The 20,163-nt window shown below is 42.1% G+C and overlaps 3 protein-coding genes and 1 non-coding gene across 6 annotated transcripts; 2 read left to right on the top strand and 2 right to left on the bottom strand.

Moving 5' to 3' along the window:
* The first annotated feature begins 2,992 nt into the window (after positions 1 to 2,992).
* On the top strand, positions 2,993 to 5,639 carry hmces (5-hydroxymethylcytosine binding, ES cell specific). 3 transcript variants are annotated; one of them, XM_069713108.1, is made up of 7 exons: positions 2,993 to 3,097; positions 3,246 to 3,468; positions 3,877 to 4,020; positions 4,127 to 4,351; positions 4,691 to 4,845; positions 4,935 to 5,127; positions 5,236 to 5,639. In XM_069713108.1, the coding sequence occupies exons 2-7, from the start codon at positions 3,280 to 3,282 to the stop codon at positions 5,425 to 5,427; spliced, it is 1,098 nt and encodes a 365-aa protein (XP_069569209.1). In that variant the 5' UTR covers positions 2,993 to 3,097; positions 3,246 to 3,279; the 3' UTR covers positions 5,428 to 5,639. The 3 variants fall into 3 exon arrangements, with proteins under 3 accessions (XP_069569209.1, XP_069569199.1, XP_069569218.1); XM_069713098.1 differs by having other exon boundaries at positions 2,993 to 3,105; XM_069713117.1 differs by lacking the exon at positions 3,877 to 4,020 and having other exon boundaries at positions 2,993 to 3,105.
* Positions 5,640 to 5,644: 5 nt separating this feature from the next.
* On the bottom strand, positions 5,645 to 11,105 carry LOC138629436 (ras-related protein rab7-like). Its single transcript, XM_069713129.1, has 6 exons — positions 10,753 to 11,105; positions 8,893 to 8,955; positions 8,574 to 8,700; positions 7,672 to 7,890; positions 7,339 to 7,467; positions 5,645 to 7,216 (listed from the first exon to the last, which is right to left on the bottom strand). The coding sequence occupies exons 2-6, from the start codon at positions 8,943 to 8,945 to the stop codon at positions 7,121 to 7,123; spliced, it is 624 nt and encodes a 207-aa protein (XP_069569230.1). The 5' UTR covers positions 8,946 to 8,955; positions 10,753 to 11,105; the 3' UTR covers positions 5,645 to 7,120.
* Positions 11,106 to 12,823: 1,718 nt separating this feature from the next.
* On the bottom strand, positions 12,824 to 12,896 carry trnaf-gaa (transfer RNA phenylalanine (anticodon GAA)). The gene has a single exon. It is a non-coding gene; the product is annotated as a tRNA-Phe (tRNA).
* Positions 12,897 to 13,144: 248 nt separating this feature from the next.
* rpn1 (ribophorin I) lies at positions 13,145 to 18,417 on the top strand. Its single transcript, XM_069713088.1, has 10 exons — positions 13,145 to 13,503; positions 14,142 to 14,206; positions 14,627 to 14,933; positions 15,025 to 15,234; positions 15,325 to 15,517; positions 15,732 to 15,831; positions 15,922 to 16,060; positions 16,807 to 16,926; positions 17,091 to 17,336; positions 17,423 to 18,417. Exons 1-10 carry the CDS (start codon positions 13,258 to 13,260, stop codon positions 17,603 to 17,605), a joined length of 1,809 nt encoding a protein of 602 aa, XP_069569189.1. The 5' UTR covers positions 13,145 to 13,257; the 3' UTR covers positions 17,606 to 18,417.
* The last annotated feature ends 1,746 nt before the right edge of the window (positions 18,418 to 20,163 follow it).

Below are 20,163 nucleotides of genomic sequence, written 5' to 3'. Positions count from 1 at the left end.
TACCCCATACAAACCACAACGACGTCTTCACTGACATTCTTACAATTAAGTGACATTAGTATTTAGTCTCTACTTTTGTCACTAAATATTGTTATTTGGTGCCCACACTGTTTGGATTTTGACACATATCTCATTACATGTTTTCCTGTCAGAAAGCTGTATTATGGGTTTTAAGAAAGTGATTTAGAGACATGTGGCTATACATTATAATTCAGGTGTTATCATGAGGTAGGCCAAGAAACCCTGCAAAAAGGACATTTAAAACTGAAGGAGTGTGTTATTGCTTTGCTCAACAAACCTTCATTTGAATATTTTTTTGGGCACTAGAGGAGCTGGTAGAAGCTTTTCTGGACGTTTTTGGAGCCATACTCTCGCTCTCTCTCTCGCTCTCTCTCTCTCGGTACCGTCAGTGCAGTTAGACTTCCTCTCAGCACAAATTTGATCCTGCAGCGCAAAATGTGACAGGTCAGTAACAGGTAGGTGGATGGACTTGTCCACTCTCATTGGAAGGTGGAAGTGTGAAGGTTTTAAGGGGCACAGGTGGTTCAGGAAGTGGCAAGACTTCACTGATGTTTTTGAGCTGAGTCACTGCACTCTTTACCGACATCTAGGGCAGAACCCTTCTTTTTAGCAGCGCCCCGGTGTTTTGGCTCAGAACAGTTGGAGAACCTCAGTAGACGAAGAGTGCAGGGGGCTTTTATCGTGAAACCCTCGACAAGCAAGTTGACGGATAGGAACATGAGCTGTATTTATTTGTATTGCTCATTCAGAGGACAGCAGCAGCATAGACAGTTGTCTAATGTGGCCCAGGACGGATTGAGGACACATCGTGAACACACTGATAGAAGAATGTGGCCACATGCATCCCAGACCACCTCCGAAAGTGGCTGATCGAATCTTAAAGTATCCTGGGTGCGTTCACACCGGTACTTTTGGCAGAGCACTTGTTATCCAATCACAATAGGATGCATCAGCTTGGATCATGAAGCAAAGTGTGTACAGGGTCTATGACATTTGTATAGCTAGCCAAACCACAATGCCCAGATAATACAATTTAAAGCCTCCTGACAAAGCTCAATATAATTCTTCCTTTACCAGCCCCCATTGTTTGTAGTCTTTCCCCCACTTTCTAATATTACTTCAATAATACTTGTTGAGCATTTACTCAGATAAGATAAATAGTTCTCTCAAGTCTCAGTTGAAGCACTTGCAGGATATGAATGGATGAGGAGATGTTTCAGAGGCAGCTTTTGTCTTTTGAATTGATTTGACTTTTGTCGTAGCAGATGTGCAACACAGCAGTTACACAGATTTAAATATACCCAGAGGAGAAGCAGCTGGTCAATTCATGCACTGGTGTAAAATCAGATCTCCCTCCTAAAATGACATGCAAAAACATGTTGCCTTTTTCTGTCTCTCACTTCCTGTTTTTCTATTTCAATGTTAATCTGGTTTCATATCTGCTTTTTTCCCTTTATTCCCCCTCTTACCAGTCCAAAGTATGTAGTGAATAAGGTGGTGTGGAAACAATTTTTATTGAACCACGCAGTCAGAGAGTTCCAGTCGGTGACCAGACACCACTGGCGCACATCAAACATTGTGCCGTGGACCAACAGCTCCAGCTCCAAGAACTTCTGCACCACCCACTTGCTCTCTTTGACAAAGGTTGGATCTCCGTCCACCAGCCTGAGGATCTTATCTAGACGCTCGGCGCATTAGACACCTCAAAGACAGGGGGAAACAGGTCATCAATATTGGACTTTGTCAAATATTGTGTAAACTGTCGGATTGTGTCTGACTTCTAACCTCTGCCCCTGGACTTGGCTCAGTTTGATGATCCAGATGTTATGCATCCATCTATGTCCAGCTGTGGCCTGACTTCCCCCGGCCTCTGCAGCATGGCCTTGCAGCGGGTCACAGAATGATCACTCCGCTCGATTTGTGCTCCACTACTGAGCGAGGCTGCAGTGAGTTACTCAAGTCTGCCAAATTTCCTCTATGACTCTCTCACACGCAGAGGCAGACTCAATGAACAACAAAGTAGTAACTGTCCAGAAATTCTTCCCACTCTTCATTTGTAAGAGTCTGCGGTGTTCCCACGCTTGTGTCTATGTCACTGCTTCTAACTTTCCAGGAACTCCTGACATACTTTGGGTATGATCATTTGGGAAAGGACCGCTGGTGGAGACCGAGGTTTACCTGTTTTCCTATTACCTTAATTTTGGACAAGAAAATGATCTTTTCACAGAGCTACAGTCATGTGAGAGATGGGCCAGCCTGAACAGCCTGAATGTTGTGGCTTGTTCCCTCTCCCTGAAAACCCTGATCCCTCTCCACGATGTAGCCTACTTCTGAAGAGTGGCACATGCTGTCCTCCTGTAGTCCTCGACGCAGTGGACAGAGATGATGTATGTCTATGTAGATGTAAGTTGTTAGCATTGATGGCGTCTCTGCAGTTTGTCCAATAGAAATAGAGCATTTCATTCCGAGCGCTGACGTCACAGTTTTGTTCGTCTCACCTGTTGAGGTCCGCAGGTGTATCTTCAGTGCAGGCCGGCTGATTTGCAGTTTTAGTTTTCTCAGTTTCTTTTAACCTTATCCTCCACCAATCACCTCATGAGAGTGTTCCCGCTGATATTTTTCGATATGAGGGCTGCAAAACCTTAAAAACCGAAACGGTATTGTTTTCCTTCATATAGATGATCAATACCATGCGAGCATTAAACAGACTCTTCTTCTTTGTGTCGGTGGAGAGACGTTATTTCGCGGAATACAAGATTATATATAAAATGTGTTTTTTTTTTCTATTCTTACACTTATTTTTCTCCAATCCAATAATATTGTGTGATTTTTTTAAAAAAAATTTTTTTAATCAATTCTTTTGTATTTTGAATATTCTCTGTTCTACCGCCATCTTGGCTCCGGCGCACGGAGGAGGGGGGGGGGGGGGGCGTCTGTACGTCATGGTACGTCACTTCACGGCTCGTGCCCAGTCAAGTCCCCGCGCCGCACTAAATCCACAGACTGTACATAAGACTCAAACACTCATAACATCGGAGGCAATCAGTGCAACTTTGCGTTGGACATCACGACACAGGTAAACTGGTGAGCCAAGCCGTGTTTCTAAATGGTGTCTTTACAGCCAGATTTAAAAAAAAAGAAAAAAGTTTTAACGTTAGTCAAGCTAACGTGCTAATAATGTAGACGCATCTCTTAATTTAATCTTTATTGGACTCGTGTCTCAGGTGGCGGGGAAGCTTTCCGTTTCGGCCTGTTGAAATGTGCGGAAGAACTGCGTGCACTCTGGCTCCTGACGAGGTGAGTCGAGCCTGCTCCTACAGAAACCGAGGAGGACTGCGGAGACAGCCCCGCTGGAGGGATGGGGACGCGGACAAATACCGACCCTCTTACAACAAGAGCCCTCAGTCCATGAGTCCGGTCCTGCTGTCCCACAGGCATTTTGACCAGGTAACTTCAGCTGACACTGCACACAGTGTGTTCGACGTTACTTAACCTTTGCTGAAAGGCAAACTCACTTTATCAAAAAGTAAGCTGAGGAAGTGGATCCCTCCGCGCCAGAGTGACATTCAAACGGTTTCAGGTGAAGAAAAAAAAAGGTGTTAAAAGTAATGGATACTAAACTGAAATGAATTGATAACCCTTATATCGGGTTTTGGACTAATTGGAAATAGTGCTTCTTTTATGTTATGTTCCGTGACCTTCAATTATGACATATACAACTCAAGCTAAAAGAACCAACATCCTCCAAAACAATTCTCTCAGTCGTAACAACATAAAAACAACATAAGCCTCTGTCCTGCCTTTTTGCAGCGTGTCTTTATATAGTGTAGGTGCTCATATAACATGTGTCTTCAGAATGCTCCTGTGGATGAGTGTGTGCTGGCCTCCATGCGCTGGGGTCTGATTCCTGCATGGTTCAAGGAGAACGATCCAAGGAAGATGCAATACAATACCAGCAACTGCCGAAGTGAGAATATATTGGAGAAGAAGTCATACAAGGTGCACACAGTTGTGAAAAGCTATCCTGGCTTTAACCTCTTGCTTATTGTCCAGTGATTTTATTTGCACACAGACGTGTCTTATTAATTTGTCATCTCCACCAAAGGATCCTCTGATCAAAGGACAGCGCTGTGTCATCCTGGCTGATGGTTTTTATGAGTGGCAGAGGGAGGAGAAAGCCAAGCAGCCTTTCTTCATCTACTTCCCTCAGAGTCGGGGGCCCAGCTGGGAGAAAATTGAGGATCAGGACGACCCCATGACCTCAGCTCGTAATAAGGAGAATTCAGACAAGGCGTGCCCTCCGGGGGAAGCCTCCCCCAGTTTGACAGAGGTTTGCATTGGGTTTTTCTATAGTAGTATACCCGCCAAGAATTTGGTATTTCTTTCATCTAGAACAAAGAAAGAAAGCAGTTATGGGAAATTACCAGTGCTGAAAATATCCTGTGTCAGAGAAGAGCCAAGGCAAAAATGTGCACGTGTCCAACAGGTGTTTCTTTTGCATTCTAAATTTTATGCTGCATACAAACTCATGCCTTAGTTTTGATGTTACTACCAGGCTAGGAACTGTGGAAAATGATAACCATACTAACAAAATCTGCCACATTTGTTCATGAAATTTGTTGTTTAAAAAAAAAACTGAGCATGCTCCTCTTCTCTTTGTGTTGGTTAGGGAGGAGAGGCAGCAACTGAGTGGACTGGATGGAGGTTGCTGACTATGGCCGGAGTGTTTGACTGCTGGACGCCACCAGGTGGTGGAGAACCCCTTTACACATACAGTGTCATTACTGTGAACGCATCCCCAAATCTGCACACCATCCATAACAGGTAAGGATTGCTGTTGGGGAAACATAACATGCTCTTTTCTTATTGTCTGTGTCTGTGAAATTGTAAATTAGTGTGCGATTGTGTTTTAGGATGCCAGCAATCCTGGATGGAGAAGAAGAAGTGAGGAGATGGCTTGATTTTGGGAAGGTGAAGTCTCTAGATGCTCTGAAACTGCTTCAGTCAAAAGACATTTTGACTTTTCACCCCGTGTCTTCGTTAGTCAACAACTCACGCAACAACTCCCCAGACTGTCTCCAGCCAGTGGATCTCAACAGCAAGAAGGTAGTAGATTTAACAAGATATATTACGCACTGTTGATTTAGCCACACAGTGCCGGTCGGTGAGCAAGAACAGAGGTCTCAGTTGACTAATTTGACCTTTGGCTTCCAGGAGCCCAAGCCGACAGCAAGCAGGAAGATGATGATGAGCTGGCTGACGAGCACTGGCCCTACAAAGAGGAAGGAGTCCGATACATGTGAGAGTAAAGAAGAGCAAGAAAGCAAGTCGGAGAGAGTGCGCAAGCCAGCAGGAGCACTTCAGCATTGGCTTCAGGGAGCCAATAAGAAACCTAGAACCAAGTGAAAATACAGTGTGCACTGGGACTGAAAACAGTGCAGCGTTTGAAAGACCATTTAGGCCTCATCTATTCTACTTTACTATTTCAAAATGTATGAGGAAAAGGTTGTATGTTTCGTTTTTTCTTTTACTGAGAAACAATACTTTATTGTAAAAATGTGCTACACTGATACTGCCTGATAGTTTCATGATTTCATAAATAAATGTCATAAACCCAGTGTGCTTTAATCAAGATTTTTATTACCCTTATTACTTCAAACGCAAAGACATTTTGAAACAATGTAGATGCTATGCATTTATCATATTAATAATATAATAATAATGAATGCCAATACTTCCCCCAACACATTTTTTTTGTCTTTGAGTTACAGTATGTATGCTATCTTGTAATCTATAATGCATTTCAAAGTTTTAACATAATACAAACAGACAGTTAAAGATCTGATTGGTTAAAAGAAATGTCAAGCACTTAAATTGTTTGCCAACACAAGCAACTGGCAGAGTCAGATATGGAGATTTACAACACGGCTTGTTTTGCCATCCCCACACAATGATTGAGGTTTGCAAATATACAAAGTCTTGCAATAGTTGACAGTAAAAAGAAATGTACTAGCTAATAGTACTCAGTTATGAATGATATTTATACTTGAGAAAAATCTCTCCTCTCCAAGACTATCAGGTAGATTGACATGCTGTCTTGATTTGGTTCATTCTCATGTCAAATATTGTATCAAGAGTCATAGATTACAAGACGAACCTTCATTTCCCCAACAGAGGAACAGCACTTGCATCAAGGAGCTGAGTCTGTATTCACTCAATGTCCTCAACCTGAGCTACAATTTCATTTATTGTGGCTCCAAGATATTTCAACAAGTCTTCAGTTACTGAGGATGACAGCAAAGTGCAAAAAAACAAAAAAACTGTACAAACTTGTTGGATGTATTTAAACTGGATTCTTAAGTTATGCCAATCAACAAGAATCAGCAGGCAGCATTTTGATGTGATCCACACGTGCACCTTCACATACGACCCCGTTTAAGTATCGGAAATTACTTTTTAAGGTGTTTATGAGGTAAAGTGGAATGATGGTAACAAGTGTTTTTGATAGTGAAACTCATTTAAGTCACAACACAAATGAGTAAAAATGGGGGAGCAGTGTTTTCATTATTCATGCAGCGGTGGTGGGCTGTGAAAAAAATATATAAAAAAAGTACTACTGCTACTGAAACTATGATAAGAAAATAAAGTGTTGCCTGACTGAAATCATAAACACAAATACATATAGAAATTAATGCTTTGATTTACATCTTAAAGTATCCAAATAAGAGCAGTTAGAACCAAAACTGAGTGAGAAAGCAGCATGGAACCCAAAAAATAAGATTTGCCCAAACTACCACCGCCATGAAAAAGTAGGAGGAAACACTGGGAAGTAACAAGTAGCATACAAGTAAATGCCATAATGTTTCTTTTACGTGTTCTTTGGGCTAGGAGACTCCTATTTCATAGAAAATGTGTATTTTGTATACATAAGGGGGTGAGTGCAGCATGTTTGTGTGTAGTAGTATACTCTATGAGTGGGATGCTGCTTGTATGTTGGACGTTAGGGAATAACACAGTGGGCTATGGGAAAGGGGATATATAGACAAGGCAAGACAGGGTAGTGAGGGCGATGGCAACCCCCTGAAGATCTGGAGAGTCCTCAGCAGCTGCAGGTCTCTGCTGACGGCTTGGCTCGCTCGTTCCTGTCCAGCTTTATTGCCTCAGGGAAGTCGCCGGACAACTCCATTTCCGTTTCCTAAAATCAGACAATACAACACGGTGAGTGCCTAGCTCTGCATCTCCCAGCTTTCACAGAAACATGTTCAAAAAGTGTATTTCTCAACATTGTCCAGACTATGTCAAACCACCCGCCATTACCTGTTTAAGAGCGTTGCGTGCAATAGTCTGGAAGGCCTGCTCCACATTGATCGCCTCCTTGGCGCTGGTTTCGAAATACGGGATGTTATTCTTGCTCTGACACCAAGCATGCGCTCGCTTGGTTGTTACCTGAAACACAAAGGAGCTTATGTTCATGTTGGAGACATCAGGTAGAACATAAAATAGTTCAATCTCTAAAAAAATTCTCAAAATATTCTAGTCTCAAAAAGGACTAACCACAGCTGTACATTTCCTGGAAAAAAAACCCAATCTAAAACATAGAGAGGGTATCTAACAAATGACACGTTGCAATTTTAAATAATATCAACCCACCTGTCTGTTCTCCAAATCAATCTTGTTTCCCAGCACCACAAAGGGAAAATTCTCTGGGTCTCGTGGGCTGGCCTGGATCAAGAACTCATCCCTCCAGCTGTCTAGGGTCTTGAAGGTGTTGGGTGCGGTCACATCAAACACCAGGACGCAGCAGTCAGCTCCACGGTAAAACGCTACGCCTAAGGACTGAAACCTCTCCTGACCTGCAGTGTCCCAGATCTGAGAGACAGAATAGAGAGGAAATAATCCTTATGAAGGACAGGCTGTGTTTACATGGCTACAAATTATCTGATCATTGTAAATAAAGGGATGTAATACTGTGACTTTAATGTTTACATGGTTTAAATTAACCAAGTCATCCTAATTATGGGATGATCGGAACTAAAGTGTAATGTGTGGTTCCCCACAGGAGACAAATTCACAGCTCCAAAAAGAAGAGAGTGACGGGACTCTGTTGGAGTTTTCTTTTACTGCTGATTGAGTTTTTTGGGGGGATTTGAGTATAAATCTGTAAAAACCTGGATGTAAACAAAGGTAATTCTGCGAAGAGTAACACGTTTTCCAGATCTGTTATTCAAGATTTGCTTGACTCTGATTTTGAACTTCACTAAAGTAACCAAGTGTTTGCATCCGTAATGTTCGAGGGTAAATGCATTGACCGGCTCATTAGCCTCCTTAGTTTTGTGGATGCACAAGTTACACAAAATGTTCTCGTGGCAAACCAGCAAAATTCTTTGCAATCAGTCAGTTACTACTGTGAGATAGAAATCCATCTGTTTTCATAGCATCACTACATTTGATTAGCCCTTTAATGCAGTCTGTGATTGTTTCAGATACGACAACTGTGTTTGAGTGATAAATATAATAGTAGGACATTGTTGTCGTCATGATTTCGTCAGTACCTGCATTGTGACAAGTCTGTCATCCACCATGACTTCTTTCGTCAGAAAATCAGCACCTATTGTGGCTTTGTACTGGTTGCTGAACTTCTTATTCACATACTGGTTCATCAATGAGGTCTTCCCAACTCTATAAAACAAATATTACAGGACAAGATTCAGCACACATGAAGGGAAGAAAAGTGGGAAGCAGAACGCCACCGCCATGAATTGATTGGAGAAGGTTTAAAATGGTGCCTTGCTTGCTGTTGTCTTTTTTATTTTTTTTATTTGAGTGAACCATTATTGTTTTGTATAAAAGCCACTGCTAAACATCACTTACCCGGAGTCTCCGAGGATGATGACTTTGAGTAGTACTTTCTTCCTTGACGTCATTGTGCCACAGCTGTGAAGAGAAAAAAACAAAATTAGAGGAGAGGAGACCGCCTCCAATTGAAGAAAAGCCCGCAGCAGAATCTCTCTAACAAGATGGATACAGCCCTGCCTGAGTGATGACCCTTCTTATGTGGACCAGCAGGTAATACACGAATATAAAGGTCGTCCAAAGAAGGGCCGAGTCCCAGAATGAGACCAAGTGCAACGCCTCCTATACTTGGCTTTCCTGTACTTTGAAAACAAAGATAAGTACTGTAATAAACAATATGCTACAATGCATTGTGCCACGAGACTCTAAATACAATTCTTGTAGCAAATAATTCACAATTTTTTTTCAAAAATATGTTGAACAATACAGTGTTGAGGTTGTTGAGCTGAGTTGATATCGTCTATTTCAGTCACTGCTTCTGGTTCTTTTTGTTGTACTGTAAAGGACTGATGTTGTGATATTTATAAAGCTGACAAACCCTTCAATTGAATAAACTATATTGTTTCACTTCCAAGTAACAATTCTTGTGGATTTATGAAGCTGGACTTTTCCAGAAATAGAAAACAAAAATAGCGCACACACAGTTACTCCACAATACGCTGAATGCATACATGAATTGTGTTAATCATTACAATACTTTACTGTAATGCATTATGATTAAGTCCCATCTGAGGTCAGTATTTGTTAAATCAAGCAGGCAGAGATTTTCACATGAATCATTATGGACCAAATTCTGTCCCAACTACAAACTAAAACATTTCCAACATCTTGATTGTAAATTTAAGGAAATATGAGCATGCAATACGAGTGTCAGCTATTGTCCATCCTTCCCCTTTACATGTAACATACCCCGGCCCTATTATCTATCACATTTCTGTACGTCTGATATAAATCCAAAAGCGGTAAGAAACATGAACATGCCCCCTTGTGTCACGTAGGAATGGGTCAAAAATAATTGATGAAAACCTTTGCGTCATATTTCTGGTAATAAATCATCCAGATAATTGGAAGTACGTATTGTTTCAGTACTAAAACAATGGCTCAAACATGCCTACGCCTGGTCAAAGACATCACTGAGCATGTTTGACTTTGGGCAAGTGTAATAATAACCTCCTCCTACAGCTGAGTGACCAAAGTCCAAACTCTATGACTAATGGGACTTAAATAATAATTTCAATCAGCTCAGACCTCGGAGAGGGTATACTTGAGACAAGTTACAGGTGACACTGACACATCTCTCGATGTTAAATGCGTGTAAGAAGAAGGCCACAGTTGAAAACGAAATGAGCATCGAGCTGTCGGTGCGGCTCTGATAATCTGTGCCCCATGACACGATGTCAGGGTCACATGGCTTCAACACACAGGACCGACGGAGCCGTGACTCGGCAGGCACGATGAGCACAACACGACGACCGGCCGGCTGCATCCACAGTTAAGAGATCAAAACTGGGTGTAAATAGTTTGACTTTATAAACCGGAGCAGAAAGTCATGACGTCAGACCTTTGCGAGCCAAAGGAAGGGGATAATAAACACCACATTTGGAGATCAAGGCGAGACAGCGAGGTGGTTATGAGCAAGGAAATAATGGAACATAAATTAGAAAATATCGGTGTTAATTTACAAAATAATTTCAGAGCAGTCGCGAGTCGAAACGGAGAGTTCACGACTTCACAATGATCTCAACACATCAGTGACACTTCTTATTTTGAGCTCACGTTTCGTTAGCAGAGCACGGCTTATTCACAAATATGAAACTTTGAGATAACGACAGCTGGACTGTTCAGATATATGGTCGGTAAAAGTGAACACAAACCGACCTGGTCGATGATCCTTCAGTACTCACGAAATCGAAAGTGGACTTTTTTTTTTTTTTTTTCTTTTCTCTGCCTCCGTTGGAAAAGCGTTAGCTAACGCGTAGGCTAGCTGACGGGCTAACAGCGCTCTCCAAATGTCTGCCGTCACAAAACAACACGTTCAAAGCGTCGACAGCTAAAGTGTCTCTGGTTGCTCGTCTCTCCGATAACCCTTCTTATCAAAATCAACACTGCCACCGCCGACGTGTAAATCCCTCCGTGTAACTATGTGGTGCCGTTTCGCCCAGCTGCAGGTGACGCTGGTTTTCCAGCCGAGCTAACGAGGCTAGTTGCTAAACGAGCACTTCCTCCAAAACAAGCTCCGTCGGCGGGGGTGACGTCACGCGCTGGCCACGCCCTGCCGCCCAGGACTTTGACGAGCACCGAAAAACACCAAAGTTGTTTCAGGGACGTCTTGATGTCCAGCCGCAACCTCAGGCAGCACACGGTTTTATACTGCTGAATTAATTCTGCTTTTATTCAGAAAATAGGAAACGCTCAAATCTCGCGATCACGTGGTAACGTATTTAACAGATATAAACAATAAAAGCAAATTAATCTAATGTTTGCAAAGATGAACAGAAAATTACGTTATCCTGTTACTAGACAAGTTTTAAACTACATACTTCCTATGGACTGTTACAGTCTTAAAACACCTTTGTGAGCGTTCAGTAATAAACGTGCAGAAGAACTACAGATACTCTCATCCACAGGCCTGTTGCAGCTGGAGTTGTTCTTTTTAGGAGTTTAGGGGTTGACCAAAAATAACCTGCAAGAGAGCCACGGGGTGAACATAAATATAGACTTTCCCAGCCACCAGCCACTGATGTCGACGCTCTTTATCTAAGGGGGATACCGGCTTGCCTTGGTTCCTCTGCTTCAGCTTTTGTACTCTCTAAGCAGATCATCTTTGCTTGTCAGTTTCCGACATATTAAATTGTTCGATTTATATTATGTTGTGAAAAAATAAAATTATAAATCCATCACTTACACTTCTTTTGTACTAGCTTTTGTAAAATTGTGCCGTTAATGTCACTCAAAATCTCAGTGGTATGATGATGCCACCGCCCTGCAGCGGTCAATGTGCAGAGGATACATCTTTAGTGTCTGATCGGTATATCTGACTCCAATAAACAGCCAATGCTGTCAACACGCTGGATCCTGGTTGCTTGGTCGTTAAGAGCTTTAGTTAAAGAGATACTGGTCACATTTTTAAAGTCATTCTTTCAAACCAGTCTTAGACCGAATACCAATACAGAGCCAATTCAATAACAACTTATGACTCTCTTTCAGCGTATAAAAGACTCATCTCCCCGCAAAAACCCAGGATCGAACCAGACCATTTTGGAACATCAGTCTCTGCTGCTACTTATTGGTTTTTCGTGGCGCTCGCTATCCAAAATGTTACATTGCTGCCATCTACTGGATTAAAAATAAAATCTCCAATGACTACATGAAATTATAATCAGGTCAGTTGTTTTCATAACTGTAAAGTAACTGTGGTCAAGTCACATGTTGTGAATAGTATGTAGCAGGCTTGTACATTCACTTGTAACACATGTGTATGGGGTTATGGCTGAACATACTCTACCATGCGGTATATACATATTTCCTTTCATTATTCTGTGACTATTAATTAATTAATTGCTTTTAAACGCAGAGTGCTATTCTATCTGTTATTTATGAAAAACAAATCATATAATAAAAATCAAACTCTAGTATTCCTATAAAATCAGATTATACACCATTACATCTAGAACACAGAAATATAACCAGCATTGGAAAGAACTTCGCACCGTGTTTGGTTGTGAAAAGATGGGCTCCGGCATGTTATTTGCTTTTAGAAAGATGGACCTCGTGCCGTGATTGGCTGTCAAAAGATGGACTCTGATATTTGATTGGTTTGAAAAAGATGGAGCGGACTCCCCGTATTGGTTTTCAAAAGATGGTATTCGTGATGTAATTCGCTGTTTCTGTACAGACGTACTGTTGTCAGGTATATAATTTTAAAAAAAAAAAAAAAAAAATCAACTTCTGCCGAAACCCGGGATCGAACCAGGGACCTTTAGATCTTCAGTCTAACGCTCTCCCAACTGAGCTATTTCGGCGTGAGACCATTAAGTGTCTGACGGAAATAATAACAAGCGTTTTTCACATTTCACAGCCATTTTGTCATCAGACAGTTAAAAAAAAAAATGTCCATAACAAAGAGAAAAGGGTCTCACATTAAATGTCAGAACGGGTGTATCTCTCGAAAGCCCATGTTAAATAAGTTAGTGTCAGATTTCACACGCGCTTGCCACGCACAAGCACGTTACAAAGAGCGCGCCGTGACGTCATCACGTCCGACTGAATGAAGCGTCATCCTTTCTGATGTAGAGCAGCACGGCGGCCTTTCTTTGCTGCTCTACATTTATCTCCAATCTAACCGCTTTCGCCCCGGTATTTCAGCTCCTATTCTCGTGAACCATGACACACAAGTCGTCCCTTCTGGTCGCCCGCCTGCTGCTGCTGCTCCTGTCCGCTGTGAGCTCGGAGGTTTCAGCGGACGGTTTGGTGAACGAGGACGTGAAGAGGACAGTGGACCTGAGCACTCATCTGGCCAAGATCACTGCGGAGATAGTGCTGTCCAACCAGGGGAACTCCGCCGTCCACAGCTTCGTGTTGGCGGTGGAAGCTGACCTGGCTCCACACCTGGCGTACATCGGAGCTTCGGTGAGACAAACTTCAGTGAATGAAACGCCGCCGAGTCCTGTAGCCCGCTCGCTAGCGTTAGCACGTTAGCTTCCGTGCAGTAGGCTACACACGCTGCAACGCATTGCAGGAGGCACATTTTTTTGTTTTTGTTTTGTCGTATTAAGTGTTTATTGCACATCGCTGCACAAAGTGTTCATTCAGTGTATTGATGCACAGTTTACTAGCTTCGCCATTCAGTGTAGCTCTGCAAGCACGGAGTCAAAAAGCCAGTTAGCCAACGGGAGCTACTGTTACAAGGTGTGTTGTAAAACGTGAAAGCTATTCACACCAGCCCGTGAAATGTAGTTAAATAAATCAGCCTGGACCAGATGAATTGGTTGTGAACTTCTCAGGATGCGATTGTTAACTTCCGCAGGGCTCCCGGCTCCGTCTCTGGCTGAATGACACGTATGCGCTGGGCGGCTTCACTTCCGTGTTGCTGCGCACCGACCTGCCTCCTTCACTTTGAATGGAATTTAAATAACGCAGTTTTCAGACAGCATCATGAACTACACATGATTATTATCTGTTGCAGTATGAAGCTTTTGTGTTTCGCTTGTAAATGTATTTATTAAAAAAAATATATATATATATATACTCAAATGATGATTTTATAGGTGAAGGGTGATGAAGAGGAGGATGGCACACTTGAACTCCAGCAGACAACAATTCAGGGCCAAAGGTAAGGGATCAGAAATGAGCTTTCCCATAAAAACAACTGAACTGATGAAAGCAAAGCATAATGTGTGCATTTGAATCAAAATTTCATTAAGTTAGTCGCAAACTGAAACATCTTGGGGTCATTTATAAACGTTTTTTTTTCCCAACCTTTAACCTAAGACCAACACTGTTGTCCCCCAGTTCCTAGCTTAGAGGACAAAAATGATTTATTCAATCAACCAAAATATAAATAATCATTTCAGCAACATTTTACACATATAATGTAAAATGCTAAAACCTTTCTCCTTTTCAAGAATCCACAAATAAATTCCCACAAACATAACTGCTTTTCCTGAGAAGCTGATATTTTCCGGTTGCAGCATTAACATTATTATGCAAATGTGTCTGACCCGTGTGCCTCTCTGTCGTCTGTTTGGAACAGTGGAGAGTTTTACAAAGTGCAGCTGCCCTCCAGTCTGGCTGCAGGCGCTCAACTGAAAGCGAAGGTGGAGATGACCTTCAGCCATGTCCTGAGGCCCTTCCCCACACACATCACCCAGGCTGAGCGTCAGCTGGTGATTTTTCAGGGGAACCACTACATGTACTCCCCGTATCCCACCAGCAGCCAGACCACACGTGTCCGCCTGGCCTCCAAGACTGTGGAGAGCTACACCAAGTTGGGCAACCCCAGCAAGACCGATGAGATAATTGAGTACGGACCCTTCCGAGACGTTGCTCCATTCAGCGAGGTACGACTCTGCACAGATTTGATTTGCCTCAAGTAAAGCTGCAAAACAGCTGCTAATGCATTTCATGTTGTGTATGGTGTCTACTGTTCAGGATGCAATGAAGATCCATTACGAAAACAACACGCCCTTCCTCACCATCAGTGGCATCACTCGCACCATTGAGGTGTCTCACTGGGGCAACATTGCTGTAGAAGAAACCATTGACCTGAGGCACACAGGAGCCATCCTGAAAGGCCCCTTTTCACGTTATGATTACCAGCGGCAGTCCGACAGCGGCATCTCATCTGTCAAGTCTTTCAAGGTTTGTTGTTCTAGATGCAAACGACCATCGTCTGCCTTGTTTTCACTGTTGGATGATAACTACGACGACTGCATCCTTTCTCCTCCACAGACTATCCTTCCTGCTTCGGCCCAAGACGTTTACTATAGGGATGAGATTGGCAACATCTCCACCTCCCATCTGCAGGTTCTGGATGACTCGGTGGAGGTGGAGGTCCGACCTCGTTTCCCCTTGTTTGGAGGCTGGAAGACCCACTACATCATCGGCTACAATCTGCCAAGCTACGAGTACCTCTACACCCTGGGTAAGTTGACTTCCGATAATTCTCAGGAGAAACCATTTAGTGATGGATATAAGTCGATAATTGAAACAAAACCAGTGTCAAGGGTTCCTTCAGCAGGGCAGATGCTTGCTGTCATTAGGATCTGAACATATCTTTCCAACTGTATATCAACACATTCTTTGTAATTACTGAATCCAAGGATGTGCTAATATGTTGCATCATTTTTTTGCACTAGGTGACCAGTATGCACTGAAGATGAGACTAGTTGACCATGTTTATGATGATCAGGTCATTGACTTGCTCACTGTAAAAATCATCCTGCCAGAGGGGGCCAGGTAAGTGTTTGCAATTTAATTCGCACTCATCCAAGAAGACATTTGCAGTGGTTGATGTTTTTCTCCCATTTCTCGGCTTTATCCTATCAGAAACATCCACGTGGATACACCTTATAAAATCGATCGCATGCCAAACCAGCTGCACTATACATATCTGGATACTTTTGGCCGACCCGTGCTGGTCGCCACCAAGAACAACCTGGTGGAGCAGCACATCCATGATGTTGTGGTAAGATGAACCATAGAAAAATAGGAAGGAATGTTTAAATATTGTTCAGTTACCTCGCCAGGTGAAACTCCTAAACCCCTGAGTGAAAACAAAAGAGTATGATGGTATTAAGAGTAAAATCAAAAAGGCAAGAGACAACACCACATCCAAACAAAAAGAATGTCAAAGTAATAAACTATATATTGATGTCAAAATATCTACAACATCTCCCTGTTGTCGCACTGCTGCGTGCTGGTACCAACTAACATTAGATCATTTGTGACATTTAATATTAGTAGCCTATTGAAATGTTGAGTCAGCACTGGAAATGAAAGGGTGTGCCATCACCAAGATAACACTCCTTAGCTAATATAAGGAAGGCAAATGTTAGCTTTAGCTAGATCGTGTTGGTTAGTTAAACTGTGAATCATCTGTAAAACCCTTGAGACAACGTAGTTCAGAAACTCTGAAAGTAATAAAGTGAAGTAAACAATCTTGAGAGCCATTTACTTCCATTAACCATTGAACACGGCATCCAGGGATGTTTGTCAAGCTGGTTTTATTTCTTTACCGTCATTTCCTGTCATCTGTCTATTATTGTTACCTAAAAGAGACGTAAATGTAAAAAACTAAAGAATCTGTCTCATACTCACTTTTGCACAGACCTTAATCATTTCTATTCGGTTTATTAATATGTAGTTTGATTGTGATACGAGTTGTGAAATTGTATTCAAATCTGAATGAAAAACTTCTTTTGTGATTACCAGGTTCATTATAACTTCAATAAGATCCTGATGCTGCAGGAGCCTCTCTTGGTTGTTGGGGCCTTCTACATCCTCTTCTTCACTGTCATCATCTATGTACGGTTGGACTTTGCCATTACAAAGGTATGAAAACACTCGTGTTTTTTTTTTACACAGCCCAGTTTATGTCAGTTATCCTTATGCCCCCTCATTAGCAGCTCTGCTGAACATTGCGATATATTAATTGTTATTGTCACTTCATTCATGTGAGTTTTAAATCTGTTCTAACTTCTCTCATCTGTGCTCAGGACCCGGCAGCTGAGGTGCGTATGAAGGTGGCCTCCATCACAGAGCAGGTGTTGACCCTGGTTAACAAGCGCCTCGGTCTGTACCGGCACATGGACGAGGTGGTCAACCGCTACAAGCAGTCCCGCGACACGGGGGCGCTGAACAGCGGCCGGAAGACTCTGGAGGCCGACCACCGCACTCTCACCAATGAAATCAGCTCACTGCAGGCTCGCCTCAAGGCAGAGGGCTCCGACTTGGCCGACAAGGCGAGTAATTTGGGTGCTGCGAGTGAAATGTTAAGTTCCATTAACCGGAGGCGCAGTAACGTCAACTCCACTCTCTGTGTCTGCAGGTCACAGAGGTGCAGAAGCTGGACGGCCAGGTGAAGGAGCTGGTGTGCCGCTCCTGCCAGGAGGCAGAGAGGCTGGTGGCTGGTAAAGTCAAGAAGGATGCTTACATTGAGAGCGAGAAGACTCTGACCGGCAAGAGACAGGAGCTCGTCAGCCGCATTGACAGTCTGCTAGATGCCCTCTAAACTCCTCCTCCTCCTGCTGCTCTCACGCACGCAGACACACAGACACACAAACACACAAACACCCCTGCTACAACATCAACCGACGATATGTATGAGAATGAAATGAAATGTGACTCACTTACACATTTTTTTTTTTTTTTTTTTTTACCATCCTTGAATCCAGACATGGACTAATCATCGTATGGTAGTGATGGGTTTATCCAAACACTTGTGCCTTGTGATAAACTTGAGGTCACTGCGTGCTCAGATCGAGAGCAGTTCCATCACAACTTTTGTCATTTTTCAGTTGAGCTACCGTTAAACGTCGTCATGTTTGGTTCAGACATGAGTCTTTGTTTTCATGTTCAAATCTGAACGTTCTTTTTTCACTCTAATGTTTGTATGGTCAAGGTGACTGTTTTTGAAATTAATATCTGAAGGGCCCAAGTGTTTTCGGTCTCATGTCTTTACTTACATATACTGTACTCTAAATTTGAGTCATCTCTAGCTTTAAAGTGTGACGATGACAGTCTTTTCCAATCTTATCTCTCTGCACTTACAACTGGTTTTCTACTCGCCCCTGACTGACATTTACATTTGAACAAATTTGAAGCTCTGATTCTGTCATCCCAAATGCTTGTTTTTGATGTTCCTCAGTCATATTTTCTACATTTTTGTATGATTTTTTTTGTTGTTTTATTTGACTGTGAGATTAAAGAATAAGAGATTAGGTTGTATGAGAGAAAAGACATGGAAGATGGGAAACAAATATTTGTGAAATGGACAATGATGTGGAAAGTTGTCAAATTTGAAATAAAGTTTTGAGAAACTCATCTTTTATCATGATTATTCAGATGAAACAAGGTGTATAAAGAACATGTTTTAATCTGCCTGCTATTTGAGACGGGTGCCCTCTTTCATTTAGGGAGGTAGTACGCTTGGTTCATCAAAAGAGGGCATGCTTGTGTCAAGAACTACCACTTTACCATATTGGAAGTTTTTTGTTTATTTAAATTTTGCACAATATTTAACAATACTATACTGCATTTTGACACTGTCACAATACTATGCTACCAAATAGAAAAACATTGTCATCCAAATATCCCAAGATAAAACTAAAAGTCCCATTCGCACCGTGACTGGTGCCTCCTATAAAGCTGGCACCTCAGAGGGACTTTCCTGCACATTGTTGCATTCCTTGTTTGAGAGTAACCCCACCTATCACCCTCTCCTCCCCTCGTCAGCAGGGCAGCCGACTTAACTCAATCACAGTCTGAGCCCAGGATAAACACAAGGGTCAGTCTAAGGTCATCGCTTTCCCTCCGAGGTCACAAGGGGTCCTGGCCGGTCATTTCCTGCTTCAAAATAACAGCCTCGCTCCCCTCACAATGATAGTGGTCGCATATTGTATGTGCCATACAATAATCATTCTGAAAATACACAGCAGGGAGAAAGCAAAGACAATGTCTGTTAGCACCGATGCTCGGTGCTGGTGAAAGGCTACACAATAGCAATTTTGTGAGTGTGTTTGTCCACGGCTGGAGATTTGGAGCAGTGAGTTTGGAGAGCTGCACAGCCTCATTCTCACAGCAGAGAACAGCGGCCACCCGTCCACCAACAAACCACTGAGCTCACATCTGCCCTCCGTGCTTTCATGATGCTATCGCGTCACACTGAGACGTAATAGAACTTAATCAAAACCTTAAAAATTCTTGAGAAATGTTTCTTTAATGAATAGTAAGCTTGCATTTATTACAGTAGAGAATTCTGTGATGAGGACACATCACCCATTTTAGAACAATTGACGATAGATGAGGATATTTGGACCACAGCCTGTATGTATTAAGTTTCTGAAAGTAAATACTTGAACTAAACTTTATATTACAAGTACTTTTATTCCTCAACATAACATTTGTGTGTAAAAGCGCATCATGAAATGTATTTTGATTTAAATTCAAGAGACCTTCGGAGGTCTTACATGGCTGCTATCATCAGAGAGACGCACTATTCAGAAGAGGTTTAGTAGAATGGACTAAGCTGATTTGTGTAACAGATGTTTGAGTTGTTTATTAATTTAGGCTGATTTTAATTAGTCATAGCCTTGAAACGTAAAACACATATATATAGGCTAAATATAGCAATGAAACCCTGTAAAAAATTTAAAAAAAAAGATGTTCTTGAATTTTCACCTCTCCTGTCCATTTGAACTAAACTATTTTAATAAATTGACAATAAACACACTGAAATAAGTCATTTAGATTAAGTTTCACCACTTGAAATGATGTGATTTCCACTGAAGTCAGAGACTGCAGATGCCACTCGGCTATAGGCTCCTCAGCAGGTTTAGTTGGTCTTACTTTTTTTCCCTAAGTGTGTGATTTAAGATTTAGCTGCTGTCTTTTTTTACATGATACAAAGAATTTAACCACTTAGGCGTGGGACCATACAATTGTTAAGTCAATTTCAGGAAAAAGTAAAAAGCTTGAGCTGGCGTTGTCTCACTGGCTAGCCATAGTTTTACATGCTGTTTTTCTTTCTCCAAAATTCCACATCTCTTTTATGTGGTATTTTAAATGGTC

The sequence above is a fragment of the Brachyistius frenatus genome, unplaced genomic scaffold, assembly GCF_029030835.1.
Source record: "Brachyistius frenatus isolate BFR_SWC_R1_liver_20210118 unplaced genomic scaffold, ASM2903083v1 Contig_4, whole genome shotgun sequence".
Lineage (NCBI taxonomy): Eukaryota > Metazoa > Chordata > Actinopteri > Embiotocidae > Brachyistius > Brachyistius frenatus.
Note: the sequence above shows the minus strand (reverse complement) of the source record. Positions and strands in the feature narration are given on the sequence as shown.

What these genes read in the sequence shown, in the direction of transcription:
- LOC138629436 (XM_069713129.1), bottom strand. Translation starts at nt 8,945, where the DNA reads ATGACGTCAAGGAAGAAAGTACTACTCAAAGTCATCATCCTCGGAGAC. An exon ending in ATCATCCTCGGAGACTCCGG is followed by an intron (nt 8,701 to 8,892) that starts GTAAGTGATGTT and finishes TTTGTTTTATAG; the next exon opens with AGTTGGGAAGACCTCATTGA. An exon ending in ACAGACTTGTCACAATGCAG is followed by an intron (nt 7,891 to 8,573) that starts GTACTGACGAAA and finishes TCTGTCTCTCAG; the next exon opens with ATCTGGGACACTGCAGGTCA.
- rpn1 (XM_069713088.1), top strand. Translation starts at nt 13,258, where the DNA reads ATGACACACAAGTCGTCCCTTCTGGTCGCCCGCCTGCTGCTGCTGCTC. An exon ending in CATCTGTCAAGTCTTTCAAG is followed by an intron (nt 15,235 to 15,324) that starts GTTTGTTGTTCT and finishes TCTCCTCCACAG; the next exon opens with ACTATCCTTCCTGCTTCGGC. An exon ending in ATCCTGCCAGAGGGGGCCAG is followed by an intron (nt 15,832 to 15,921) that starts GTAAGTGTTTGC and finishes TTATCCTATCAG; the next exon opens with AAACATCCACGTGGATACAC.
- hmces (XM_069713108.1), top strand. Translation starts at nt 3,280, where the DNA reads ATGTGCGGAAGAACTGCGTGCACTCTGGCTCCTGACGAGGTGAGTCGA. An exon ending in CCTCCCCCAGTTTGACAGAG is followed by an intron (nt 4,352 to 4,690) that starts GTTTGCATTGGG and finishes TGTGTTGGTTAG; the next exon opens with GGAGGAGAGGCAGCAACTGA. An exon ending in CTGCACACCATCCATAACAG is followed by an intron (nt 4,846 to 4,934) that starts GTAAGGATTGCT and finishes ATTGTGTTTTAG; the next exon opens with GATGCCAGCAATCCTGGATG.